We start from the raw sequence: 13,775 nt of genomic DNA, 5'->3' as shown, positions 1-13,775 counted from the left end.
CTCCTGATTCCATTCTGTTACTTCCTGAGTGTCCACTCTTGCCTCCCCATGGCCACATCCTGGCTTTCAAGATTTGGTTCATAGATCACCTTCCTCTCCATCAACTAAGGGGAAAAAAACATCCTCTCTCCTAAACTCTGTTCCCTTTTGTGACATGAGAGGTCCCGTGGGTGGTGGTTAAGAGCATAGACTCCAGAGCCAGGATGCTTTAGTTTGAATTACAACTCTGCTAATTACTAGCTGTGTGACCTAGGCAAGTTACTTAACCTCTCTGTGCCTCAGTTGCCTCCTATATAAAGTGAGAATTGTAATAGTATCCACCTCATGGAGTTTTAAGAATTAAATGGGTAAATATATGTGAAGTGCTTAGCACAGTGAGTAGTGTTAACGCCCGGAAGGCTTTATGTAACTGTTAGCCATTGTGATGTAAACGCACATACAGAAGTCTGGTGATGTGTTTATTGAGAGCAGGGTCTATATTTGTTCATATCTGCAGCCCAGACATTAGTAGGGTAATCTGTGCTGTCTGTTGGGCATATACTGTGGACAGGGTCCTGTACTTGCCCCTAGGTAATATTTATAGCAAAAATAAGATTGTAGCCTTTCACTTTTGTCCATACCTTTTCAGTAACCTTTGAAACAGAGTACAAAATCATTTACACTGGGGCACCTGGGTGGCTCAGTCATTTAAGTGTTTGACTCTTGATTTCTGCTCAGGTCATGATCTCAGGGTCATGAGAATGAGCGCCCCGTTGGGCTCCACGCTCAGGGGCGAGTGAGCTCAAGATTCTCGCTCTCCCTCCGCCCACCCTCCATCCCCCCTCCCCCTGCACACGTGCTCTCTTTCTCTCTCTCTCTGAAATGAATAATTCTTTTAAAAAATCATGTGCACTATTCTCTCTCTTCTGTATCCTCGGGAAGCATCTAACTGCGTATTAAAGTAATAGGCACAGGATCAATGAAATTTTGTAATTTTGAACTTGCCCCTTTATACTGACCAACCAAATAATTAAAAAAAAAAAAAACTTCCTTTGAATTTCTGAACCAGTAAATAAACTTACTACCCATTTTTACCCCTCCTTTTTCCTTGAAGTAAATTGATTAATCCAGACCTATACCTAACTTGGTCTCCTTTAATTGAATCTAATATTTTGGTAAATTGAGGTCTGTAATAAAATTACCCCTCTGTACCTCATAAAGGAAATAAAATTAAAGTTTGATGAATTTCTGTATGCGTGTCCTATGAGAATATATTTTTTTGGAATTTATTTGCCAGATAGTTAACCTTTTCAACACAGTAATAATTTTGTTATTGTGATACTTAATTTGGGGCTCTGTCACCAGCAGGCCTTCCTTACTTTTGATGAGTATGTTTCAAATGCCCATTATATAGCTGGTGCTGTTTTTAAATTCTCACAGAAAAGTAAGAGTTTGAATTCTTTCAAGTTGCTCCGTCTCCTCATCTGTCATGTCCTAAACTTCCGTGCTGTCTTTGACCCGACGCCGGAACATCTGTCCTTCCACACCTGTGCCTGCCGTGCCCTGGACCCCGGGCCCTCCTCCTTTCCCTCCTCAGCCAGCCAGTCCTCGTCGCCTAGTAAATCTTCCTCGGATCCACTGGCCTCCTACCCACTGACCTGGCCTCGGCCCAGAGTCTCTTTGCCTCTTCCCTTAACTGTGACCCAGACCACCCAGGTTCTTGCATCTGCGCCCAGGCCAGCCACCACAGACGACCCCATGCAAAACGCAGACTCTCTGTTCCTCATCCTTCAGTGGCTACGCCAGCCGTCCCCAACTTCTGTACCTCGAGGGCTCCTCTCCAGTTGATAGTGGAGTATTCGTATGATCGTATTTTGGGGAAACCTAGCGATACTGGAGAAACAGCTCTTGCAGATTCAGTACAGTTTTAAATAAATGTATATTTATCATAATAGCATCTACGTTCCTTTGAAAACTAGAGTAGACATATGCTAGACGCTCACTGTAGAGACGTTGACTGTGTGCGGGTGGCGGCAGGCTGCCCCTCGCAGTGATGCGAAGCCCGGAGAGCTCCACGGCCCGGATGCCCGGTGTGCAGGGAGCCCCTGGTGCGCTCCTGTTTTCCCTTTCACACTCAGGATTATCCTCACGGGGACCATACGGCGTACGGTCATTCCAACAGTGACCTGCAGGTCGGGCATTTGTAGTAAGTCGCTGTCCTCTGTGGGGAGCGTCTCCCTCTCTGCTTGCCTGACATCTCCCCCGCACACACTGACCTCTCTCCCCGTGGGTCCCCCTGTCCACTTGCAGCCCAACACCATCCAGACAGTTCCTTGTGCCCCTTGTTTCTATGTCAGTGCCCCTGTGGTTTGGTACCCACCCTCTGCGGGGATCAGAAGTAAGCCTTGTTCCAGCTGTGGACCCCCCACCCGCCCCTGCCACGGTGCCTGACGTATGGGGGTTTGTGTAGAAGTGGATGAGTGGATGGAGTAAGGCTGAAGTGAGTCCATGAAGTACATGTAAGGCACTGAGGGTAGTGTCTGGTGCACCTAAGTGCTCAGCTACTGTTAGCACACCTACTATGTGCTGGACACTGTTTTAGGTTTTGTGGAAACAAAGGAAAAGGGACAGAATCCCTGCTTTCCTGAAGCTTATGTGCTCCTGGGAGGAGATCGACATCCGTATTTTAGGGAGTGCTAAGTGCTGTAAGGAAAACGAGGCCGGGCGAGGAACGGATGGCCGTAGAGCAGCAGTATGATCTGGAGTGCCCCAGCCCCGTACCGCAGAGCAGAGTAGAAGGGGACTTTGGATCTCAGAGACAGTACTATAATATCCGGCATAGGCATTTAAGAACCAGCGACAGTGGCCCGTGCAGGGGGTGGTCAGGGAAGCTGGCTGTGATCAGAGATCCGAATGAGGAGGAAGCATGTGGACATCTGTTGGAAGAGCATCAGCTGGAAGACATTCCAGGCTGCAGCAGGGTCAGGAGCACGCGTGGCCGATCGTGGGCAGCAAGGCAGCCAATGTCGCCGGCGTGCAGGGAGGGGGCTGAGTGTCAGGAAGCAGGTCACATGTTGGGTCGGGGCAATCAGGACTTCGTATTTTAGTCTCGGGATGTGGGGCTGGCAGGGCTAGTGGATGGGAATGGAATGAGTTGAGTCTGTACATTATCTGAGGTCCCTTTGAACTTGATATTTTGTGATGCTAAACTTCAGTTGTAATGTCCGGAGTGTTTAATTAGGCTCGCTAGCATCACTGTTAATAATAATGCGCCCCCCCCCAGCTCTTGGGAAGATGAGCACGGCTCTCTGACTGTGATACCCTGAGCTTCGGGTGCTGCGTCAGCGTAGGCGAGCACCCTCTCGAGCTCAGTCACGCTCGGGGGAGACGAAACTTCTAAAAGCTCTTCTGTTGTGAGTCTTGAAGACTCCTTGTCAACATGGAGAAAGTGGCACCCTGGAACAGTTTTCCACATATATCTCAAGCCCTCCCGACAGTAGCCCCCCGTGATTCTTCGTGCAGCACCCAGGGTGCCTCATGTGTGTCTAGTTCTGTCATCGTGTGACGTGAGAGCCTTCAGTAGCTGCCCTGTCGTTCTCACAGTCAAAGCCCACATTCCTCCTCAGGCCTATGCCGCCGCCCCGACCCTACTCCCTGCTCCCCTCACCGTCGCTGGACTGGCTGCTCCAGTTCGGTCTCCACAGGAAGCTTTTTCTACCTAACGGCCTTCATGTCTGTTGGTTCTGCTAGGAAGGGTGTTCTCCCGCCTCTTAGCCTGGCCAGTTCCTCTCCATGTGGGCTCGGCTTAAATGTCGCGTCAATAGGAAAGCTTTCTCTTCCCTTCACATGCCATCCAGACAACATTGTGGTCGTTTGCTGCTGCTTTAAGATTTCGTCCCCCGTCCCACCTTTTTTTTTAATTTTTTTTTTTAGCTACGTCATGTCTGAATATGGAAGGATGACAGACACAGAGCGGGACCAGATAGACCAGGATGCTCAGACGTTCATGAGGACCTGCTCGGAAGCAATTCAGCAGCTGAGAACTCAAGGTGAGGTGCTCTGAGAGACGTGGCCAGCCCGCCCTGACTCTGCAAAGCCTCAGACAGGATTCATAGGACGTGCCCAGCTCAAGTTCTCTCTTGTGTTGCTATTCAGATTTAGGCTTCAAAACTTTAAAATTCTTCTTTTCTTGATCAGCTGTGAAAAGTAACAAAAAGGCTGTGATTCAAGTTAAACGGTGGGAGGAGGGAGGTGAGAAGGACCTCTCCACGCACAACCAGACATTTCCTAAGGGCACAAGCAGACAGATTGTGCACACGCCTGTGCTCTGTGTGGCACTTAGGGGGTCAGTGGTCAACGGCGTGTGGACAGGGACAGAAGAGGGCGCTCTCAGCTCTCTACCCTGGTGCCCTCCTCAGCTCCACCCGCGTTCTACCCATACAGCTTGGGGCAAGTCACTCAATTGCCGTGGGCCTCAGTTTCTTTGGCTGTAAAGTGGAGACAGTTATAGGGTGTATCTCTTAGGGCTGTTAGGGGAATTCAGTTGAGTTCAGCGCATGCTTAGCGCCATGGCCGGCACCAGGGTTGTTAGTAGCACGTCGTCTTCACTGATGTCTCATTCTCACTGGGGCCGTGAGACAGCTTCCCCAGCCATGGATCTTCCTTGACCCTTTCGTAATGTGCTTAGGCAGATCCAGTTTCCATTAAACAGCACAGAGCTCAGAGCGACCAGATGCTGCTGAATGCTTGACATCGGCTTGTGTTAGGAAGCTTCCGTCACTGCCCTGATGGGCCACTCGGAGTCTGAGGAAAGCTATAGACGTTCTTGCCAGAGACACACCCATACCCACAGAATTTTGTGTACAGTCTCAGGATCCGCAGAATCCCTCACGTGAATCTTGGGTTAAGCAGCGCAATAGTAAAAACATGATTTGTGTCCCCTACCCGTAAGGGCTTAAACAGTCATTGAAATAACCTAGAAGTACATGATTATGAGTAAAACCAGCAATTAAGTACCAAACCATGTGACCTTGGGCTTCTTACTGACTCTGAACCTCGCTGGTTTCTCTGTGTGGAAACTAGGCCTCCAGATCGCCTTCCGCACGCACAGTCGTGTGTGTCAGTACCATCAGAGTGCCCGCATGTGGTAGGCACTCAGCCTCTCAGAAGATGGGAGCTGTCCTACCAAAGTGAATGGCACGGACCTGAAGCAGATGTGATAGTTTGCAGAAGCCAGGCATCCTTATGGCTAGGAGAGTCGAGGAAGGTTTCCTTGAGAAGGAAGGTGTGACTCCATGTCTAAGGGGCCCTCGGAATGGGAGTGGCTGAAGGGCAAAGACAGAGCATTCCAAGCTGAAAAACAGCCCAGACAGGCAGGGTAGTGTGCGGCTTGAGTTTGGTTCAAATACATGTTACTTGAAGGTCAGCTTGAGCATCGGACGCTGTTAAGACAAACGGGGTCAGCTCTCAAGTAGTGGGGCGCCTCCTGTACGATCCCTGCATGCTATAATAAACCGTAAATTCTTTGACTGTAGTTTTTCTACAGGTTTAATCTTTTACTCTTGCGAAGCCCAATAAATCTTCCTCTTTAAAAAATGTAATGTTACTTGACAGAGACTTGTTTTATCGCTGTATTTTTACAAATACTTTCCATAAAGAAACTGTTCTGAGGAAGCCAATGAATTGTTCCCCCATGTAATCGAGCACAGAGACCTGACTGCTGTCCTTTTCTATTCCAGCTCACAAGGAGATACACTCCCAGCAAGTGAAGGAGCACAGGGGCGTGGTTCTGGATTTCATCGAAGATTACTTAAAAAGTATTTCATTTTATCTTAAAGGTCAAAAGTGACATTTCACCATAGACGTGATGCAAAATTTAGCTTTGCTAGCTGAAGACTGTAGTGTCTCCTTATACTTAATGACACCTTTGCCTGTGAAGCGGTTTTAAATGGTCTCTGTTCTGGTGTTTTCCCTACAACAGGAGTTTGTAAACTTTACTCAGAACAGAGAGCCATCCGAGTTAAACGAGTGGTGGATAAGAAAAGACTGTAAGTATTGTCTCTGCTGGGGTTCCTTAATTAATCATAGTAATGATAGCAACTAATGTTTGTAGAATCCTTATGCTTTGCAACGTACAGCGCTTGGATTTCTTCACAAAATGCAATAGCTAGTACTTACAGAGCCCCGACTGCTGTGCCAGGCTCTGTACTAGACTCGTTATTAGCGCACAGCCACCTTGTGGGGCACGTACCGTTCTTATCCTCATTTTCCAGATGGGGAGGCTGCCGCTCGCGAAGCTGGCTAACTCACCCAAGGTCCCATAGCCAGGAGGTGGCAGAGCTGTGCTTTGAGCCCAGGCTCTTTGTTGGTTCAGAATTCATGCTCAAGCTCATCTTGTGTTAAGAACCCCGTGTGGTTGGCACAGTTTTTGCCATCTTACCTCTTTCTCTTTGCCCCCAGTGCCTTTCCTTGCTGTCTCTCAAAGTATTTTTCTGAGGCAAGAGTTGGAGCACAGCAGCCAGTGCTCCCCTGTCAGGTGTTCCTCAGGTCATCTGCAGCATGCACCTCCCTTCTAACAGAGCACTCAATGCCATGTGCTGTTGTCAACCCCCTTTTGCAGCTGAGGACGTTAAAGGACTTGCACAAGGCCACACAGCCAGGAAGCAGCGGAGCCAGACTTCAGTATCTCCCGTGGCACGTGTCTGTTCCCCGTCTGTCCTCCCCGTAGGAGTGCACGCCAGCTTCTAGAGCACAGGGACTCAAAGCTGCTTCCCTTGCCGCTGCTCAGCCAGCCTGAGATAGGCTTCTTAAAATAAGCAGGGAGTGCTAGGTCCAGGCTTCAACTCTTGACCCCTTCTAAACTGGCCTTGGAAAGATTTTAGGACATTCTTTCAGAAGGTAACAGTACATACTACTTGGGGACAAATTGTCTTAATTCTGATTGTGTCGAACCCCCAGCACCAGCCCCAGGTTAGGTGGTGCGCTGGGGGGACCTGCGGAACTCGCGCCTGAGATCTATTAGAGTGAGAGGGTGCAGAGCAAGCGGCAAAGGGAAATGGGTGACGTGCAGAGGAAACCGGGAGTGGGCTTCCAAGGGTCCCCCGCAGTGGAGTCACACAGGGTGTGACCTGTGACAATTGTGTGAAATGCCCAGTGGAAACTCACTGGCCAGGGATTTCACTGGGAGCTGGTCACAGAGGCACCTCCTAGTTGGCACATGCCCAAATTCCAGACTTGCGGCAGGAAGGCAGGTGTTTCTGCATAAACCACACTGTCTGTGCAACAGTTCAGCAATTAGGGTTATGGGAACCCTCCCACAGTCCCAATTCCCAGATACCAGCCCAGGGCCAAGCCTGCACATGGGCCTTGTTCAGGAGGGCAGTCTCAGGCCTGCTGTGTTAACTCTTGTGTGCACTGGTGAGACAGGGTTGAAACTGTAATGCCAGCAAATAGAAATATCTGTGGGGGGTAGTAAGTAGATGAGTCAAGTCATCTGTTAGCAAATAATTACTATTTATTACAACAAGGCGATGAGGATAGGCAGAGAGAGTAAGAGATAAAGTCTCTGCCCTCAAGGAGCTTAGAGTCAGGCTGGGTTGCTATAGAAACATGAGAAATTAGCCAGCTTAATCAGGATACGTCGCAATTAGCCTGTTAGCAAGTTAGGCCCCGGCTGGGGGCGGGGTGGGGGCAGAATGGAGCTGTGGAGGAGCATGGCATCACGCCTCGGCGCTCACACCCTATAGCCAGACAGCCAGCGTTCCAGGCCTGCCTCTGCCACTTACAAGCTGTGTGACTGGGAAGATTGCTTGACTTCTCTACACCTTTGTTTCCTGCCTTGTAAAATGGAAAAATTCAGAATACCTCCCTTATTGGGTCGTGAGAACAAATGCACTGGGGTAGGTAAAGCGCTTGCTCTGAGTGTTAACATATGTTGATTTCGGCTGGTATCTACGATTGAGCATTCGCCCTGTGTTTGCCAGTGTGTTAATTCCATTTGAGCCTCACAACTACTCTGCTAATAATAAATACTAGTATCTGGTTTTATTGAGGACATGGAGGCCCGGAGAATCTGAGTTACGGCTGAACCAAGGTTTGAGTGCCAGGGTAACTTGGCAGACTTCTCAAACCAATGGGCTTTGTGTTGGATGCGGAAAGAGGAGGGTCTGGGAAAGTGCTGACAGAGGAAGAAAGCAACCCCGGCTTGGGGAGGAGTGCCGGTGGAGGGGTGCCCAGAGCCGTCCTGCAGGAGAAGGGTGGGCCTGGCCACCAGTGACTTACCATCCACACGGGGTGGCAGTCCCTTGGCCCCCTGCCCCCATCAGCAGGAGAGGTACCTGTTGCTGCTTCCTCACCCAAGTGGACCCTGACTCCTGAGACTTAGCAGGTACCCCAGGTAAAAGTGGGAAGAGGCTTTGCTGCTGCCTCCTCACTTCCCAGTTGTCAGCAGAGGTTTTGACAAATTAAGATCAGTCAGATGGGAGTTGTTCTCATTTCAACAGTCAAGTATAGGCTTGTCTCCTGCTGCATAGCTGACCTGTGCCAATTACTTTGAGCAAAAGACCTTGAGGGAAGTAACTCTGTGACCCACACAATATAGTCCAGCCTCCTCCTAGTTCTTTCCTCACCTTGTCCCAGAAGACGACTGCCTAAAACATACATATAATTTTACCACTCCCTCGCTTCCCGTGTCTTACAAAAGCTCAACTTCATAGCATGGCATTCAAGGCCTGCAATGATCAGATGGCAGCCTTTGCTTCTTACTCGGTCCCTGTGGATCTCTGCCCTGACCATATGTGACTTTGTGTTCTAAAGAGGCCTTGTTCTTGGAACGCTCGTGCCTTAATCCTTGCTGATTTCTCTGTCCAGAATGCCCTTCACGTATCCTTATACTTTCTGTCCTTCTCCCCCCCATTCCTCTGGCAAGCAAACTCCTGTTTATCCTTCCAGCCCCAATTAAGATGTTGCTTGCTCTGTAAAGACTTCCCGGCCCCGCGGGCCGTGCTGGTGGCTCCTTTCTGTGTGGGTTCTCTGCACACTGTCATGGGCGGTGTAACACATACGCTCCTGGAGAGCTGCTGTTGGACCTCCCGAGTCCCTCATGCAGCACGATGCTGTCCTGGTCTGGGGACGCCACTCACCGAGGGCTGTTGAGTGAGTGAATGACTGCTTGCCTGGAGATAAGCTGACTCTCAGAGGTTTATTGTCAAGTTGGATTTGTGGGTTGTTTTTGTACTATTTTGTTTTGATTGGTGATAGTTATTGAGAAAAATCATTCTCATAAACTAGATTCGAGAAACCCAAATGCTCCTGTTTTATGGCAGGGTTGCTAGTGTCATGCTGCTTTTGTTCTTGGCAGAAGTAAAGCGTATTTGTTAGTGAAGGAACCGTCTGATTGTTCATTTTAAATCTTTCGTAGTATAGGAAAAAAGATACTCTCTGCTGGTATTTATTTTCATACAGGGTCGTGATAACACGCTGATCTCTCATAGCAAAGGGTGCTTATTCCAAAATGGGTGAAATGTTTTGCTCATTAAGCCAGAAGCAGTCTCGGCTGATCTTTCTGCCGTTCTCTCTGTTTTCTTAGAAGGGTAGCGCCGTTGTTAAGTGTGACATTTTCTCCCGTTCCCCTAGCAGCTGTCCTCTCTGAGTTGACAGTGGCACTTGCTGCCAGTTGTCTTCTGCTGGACGTGAGGGCTGGGGAGAACTTTTACTGCGGTCTCATGTCTCTTCTTTCTCCTGCTCTGAGACGGTGAGTCCTTTGAAGGCAGGGACACTGTGTCTTCCATCTCTGTGATGCCAGCTCCTTGATCAGAGCCTGCCACAAAGTAGGTGCTCAGTTAATGGTTCTTGAATGAAGGAAGGAATGCAGCGTAGTCACTCATGCCTGGCTCCTCAGGTCTACACGTGAGAGCTTGTAAGTTGGGAAGGTTGTGGGCCACTATTAGACGCAGCATTGGCACAAGTGGCCTTGTCATCCCAAAAGGGTTTGAAATATGCCCATTATCCTCCTAACCACCTTGAAGCACTAATATTTTAGTTGTAACCGAGCTATCACATGCCCTCCCGGGAATACACTCTAAAAGCTATTTGAATTAATCAAACATTTCCCCTTTTCACAAAGTAATCAGGTTCTATATGATTGGCTTTTTCTTGGGGAAGAGGTTTAAGGTGGCTATCTAGAAATCAGAACAGACCTCTGATATTCTTTTCTGCGAGTTCAGAGGATTGTCTGGGGGGCCACAATAGACTAGATAGGAGTCCCGGAACAGATTGAACTTAAAATATTAGGCCTGTCTCTTTAAAGTGCTATTTCTTTCTTATCCAGGGTGAGTCATTTACCCATGGTGACCTGGCTTTAAAGTTTGCTGGTTTGGGCTCAGATTTGAACACATCACTTTAACTAGTACAAGGGTGTTCTTAGAGTGGGAACTTTTGGCTCTTTTCTCCCGTCTCAAGGGAGATTTGAGCAGGATCAAACTTACTGTCTGAAAGATGGTGGTTCCTTCTCACATTGGCTGATATGAAACATTACGGAAGGAGGCCGAGGCACCTTCTGTGTTTCCCCATGGAGCTCGAAGTTAATTTCCAGAATATCAGCAGATCCTACTGTTAATTCTAGTGAAAGATAGCGTAAGCGAGAACTTCCTAAGGTGTCAGAGGTGACCTAAGTGTTACTCTAAAAACAGTTTCCGTGGTCAAACAAGCCTGAGGAACACTGAGTGTACAGAGTTCTTCAGGTCTGTACGTTGCCACGTGCCGTGATTACATTTTCCTAAGCCCTGCTCGCTGTGGAGCCTTCTCTCTTGAATCACGGGCAGACGCACTTCAGGAAATACTGCCTAATCCCATGGCTGGGTGCATGACCGTAAATTTATTATTTACTCCCTTAAGCTGGTACAAAAGATCAAAATTTCACTACATTCCATTTTTCCTCCCCCTTTTTGAAAAAAGGCACTGGCGTTCTTGCGACACATACTCCGCATACTGACTTGATCCTTGCCAAGGGTGCTCGTGTTATTATCTAGTCCCAACCAGATTGGAAGCTTGGCGAGTGCAGCCTTGTGCCTTTTACCTCTTAAAATCCAGCCCCTAACCCAGGACCCTGCACGTAGTAAGAGCTCAATAAATTTTGCCAGTGATGGGGGGGATAGGGAGGAGGACGACAAAGACGAAGGAAGACACGAAGTGATGCGATGCGATGTGAATTTGTCCCTTTTGCAACCTTCAGATTTCCCGAGGTATAAGTGACGTGACACCGTAAGACCCTGACCGTGTGCACTGTGGTGATCTGAGACACGGGCACGCTGTGGAACGGCTCCTGCTCGTCTCGTTCAGGAGCACGCCCGTCACCTCACATATTTGTCTTTTTTTCTTCTTTTTTTGGGTGAGATTGTTTAAGTTCTACTCTCTCAGCCAGTTTCAGTTGTACAATACGGTATTATCCACCGTAGTCACCATGTTCTACATGAGATCCTCAGATCTTATTCATCCTCGAGCTGAAAGCTTGTGCCCTCTTCCCAGCCTCTCCCTGTTTCCCCATCCGTGATTTGGTCATACTCACTCTCTGGAACAGGGCATCAGCACGTCATGGCCTGTGGGCCAAGTCTAGCCTTTGCTCGTTTTCGTGCAGCCCTCGAGCTGAACATGGTTGTTACGTTTTTAAAGGTTTGTAAAACAAAAAAGGAAAAAAGAATACAAGATGGAGATCATGTATGTTCTACAAAGCCTAAAATAGTTACCATCTGGTCCTTTACAGAAAAAGTGTGCTGACCCTTGGCTCACAACAGGCTTTCTGAGGTGAGGGACCGCTTTTTTGTTGTGTGTTGTTTGCAGTCCATCGTGGACAGGTGCGGACCCCACTGCGCAGGTCAGGTTCCCAGCCCACGCTGCAGGTGACCCGCCACCGGCGTTCATCTGATCTATCTATGTACCCTGCTCAGCAGGTGTGTTTCTGACTGTGTGGCAGTCAGATTGCCATAAACCTCTCTACGTGCTTGCTCTTGGTTTTTGCACTTCTCCTGTAGCAGACCAGTGACAAACCGTTTGTAGTCTGGTACCGGCCTGTGGACCACAGTTGGTGCAGCGGGGGCTTGATGTCCAGTAGATATCCATGTGGGTGTGCGGATGGCTTGCTCACGGTGGTGCGAGGCATTTCCAGCTCTGTGGGAGTGCACAGTGCCTGTGCCAGAGCAGACACCTGAGTCTGAAAGCCGCTTTTGAAATGATGGTACTATGATATTCTGTACCAAAAATATCTTCTTTCTACCAAGAGCCTTGATTGGGAGCAGAAAAGAAGTGTAAGAGCCATACTTAACCCTGGAATATTAATAATCACTTTTCTCTTAACTTTTGTATAAGGTGAAGAATTTCTATTACATATTTTCTTGTTTCATAACTGAAAAGTCTGATTCCCTCCCTCGTTCTCTTTCTTTCTATTCTTCTTAAATTTTAAATAGAATCCCAAGGTTTTCAAATAAGGGACCTGGAAACAGATGTTGCCCAGGTGGAAACTGTGTTGATTATGGCTATGAAATGCTCAGCCTTCAGTTAGAGAAATCAATTTAAATAAATCATGGGGCATAAACTGATCTTTCTGATGACTTTTTAAAAATTGCTTTTTTCAAAGTGTCTTCAACTAGTTAATTTGTAATTTCCCTGTGGATCGCAATAGACATTCTGTGTATAATGAGATCTGTTTTTATCACTTAAAAAAAAAAGCTCTTGACTTTGTCTACTGCATTGCAGTCTTTTATTCATTTTAAATTGAAAACTGGTACATTAGCATACTCTCGACACAAAAGATTACAGACATTACAGGAGCCCTTTATTCAAAAGTCAATTAAGCCCTTCTTCCTCAACAGTTGAGTCCTGCAGCCATGGCCTGGGGCAGAGCAGGGTGGGTGAGTGCAGGAGCCACCGTTTCCTAGGGCAGGTCACAGCCTGAGTAAGGAGAGGGGTGCACTCCTGTGGGGGGAAGAGTGGCAGTGGAGACGACAGGTTGGTTATGTAGGGGGATTGGTCAAATAAGGAAATATACAAGGATGGTGGAAGCCAGGTTTCACATAGTCGGGAAAGCGGAAGGGAAAAAGGCAGAATGAACCCTGCGGTGTTGGGTTGGAAGGAAAGGACCCGTGTGAACTCCTGGCTTGCAGTTTGCATAGGTGGAAATAGAAATAAATATGGTTGTAAATGAGTATGTATGTGTGGGTATGCAAATGGGCCTGGAAGCAGGGACACCCCAGTAGTGACAAGCCTGCTTAACACTCAGATCTTGGCTTCCACGTAGCCAGTTCAGCTTCCAGGAACCAGGGCTCCTTGTGGAAACGGCTAAGTCTGGGGCTGGGGCGGGAAAGTAGAACATGAACCTGGAGCATTTTGTCACAGCAGACAGTAAGGAAGGGCTCAGAGGATGATGGGAACATGGGAGGAGGACACGTCAGTATGAAGGGGTTTTCACTGGCCAAATAAGAGACAGTTTGAGCATTAAATAAAAGATAGTAGCAGATGATAACCCACTGAATAAAATAGGACATCATGAGTCCATCTAGGTAGGAATGGGTTAGTGAGTACATTGAAGATTTGAAATTGATAATCACATAGTATCAAAGCACTCCCTTCCCTGTAACTTATTAACTATAAAGGGGGAAAGAGTAACTTTGCAGTGGGGAAGCCTGGCAGCCACCACCTCAGCGAGTGATCAAAGTGCAATCACGGACAACCTGATGGGATGCACTGAGAAGAACATAAGTAGAATATCACTTTTTTATGCCAAAGATGTGTAACCTGAATCCAGC

General features: G+C 48.0%; 1 protein-coding gene across 3 annotated transcripts in view; it reads left to right on the top strand.

Moving 5' to 3' along the window:
• Window positions 1-13,775, top strand: part of STX18 (syntaxin 18) — a 123,193-nt gene that overhangs the window by 77,069 nt on the left and 32,349 nt on the right. For 2 of the 3 annotated variants that reach the window (XM_045771369.2, XM_045771372.2), the window contains exons 3-5: window positions 3,913-4,028; window positions 5,718-5,795; window positions 5,960-6,026. In XM_045771369.2, coding sequence (XP_045627325.1) covers window positions 3,913-4,028; window positions 5,718-5,795; window positions 5,960-6,026 — 261 coding nt within the window. The remainder of the gene's footprint in view (window positions 1-3,912; window positions 4,029-5,717; window positions 5,796-5,959; window positions 6,027-13,775) is intronic. The other variant, XM_045771371.2, reaches the window with a different exon arrangement.

The sequence above is a fragment of the Ursus americanus genome, chromosome 8 (genome assembly GCF_024610735.1).
Source record: "Ursus americanus isolate L20-20 chromosome 8, mUrsAme1.1.p, whole genome shotgun sequence".
Lineage (NCBI taxonomy): Eukaryota > Metazoa > Chordata > Mammalia > Carnivora > Ursidae > Ursus > Ursus americanus.
Note: the sequence above shows the minus strand (reverse complement) of the source record. Positions and strands in the feature narration are given on the sequence as shown.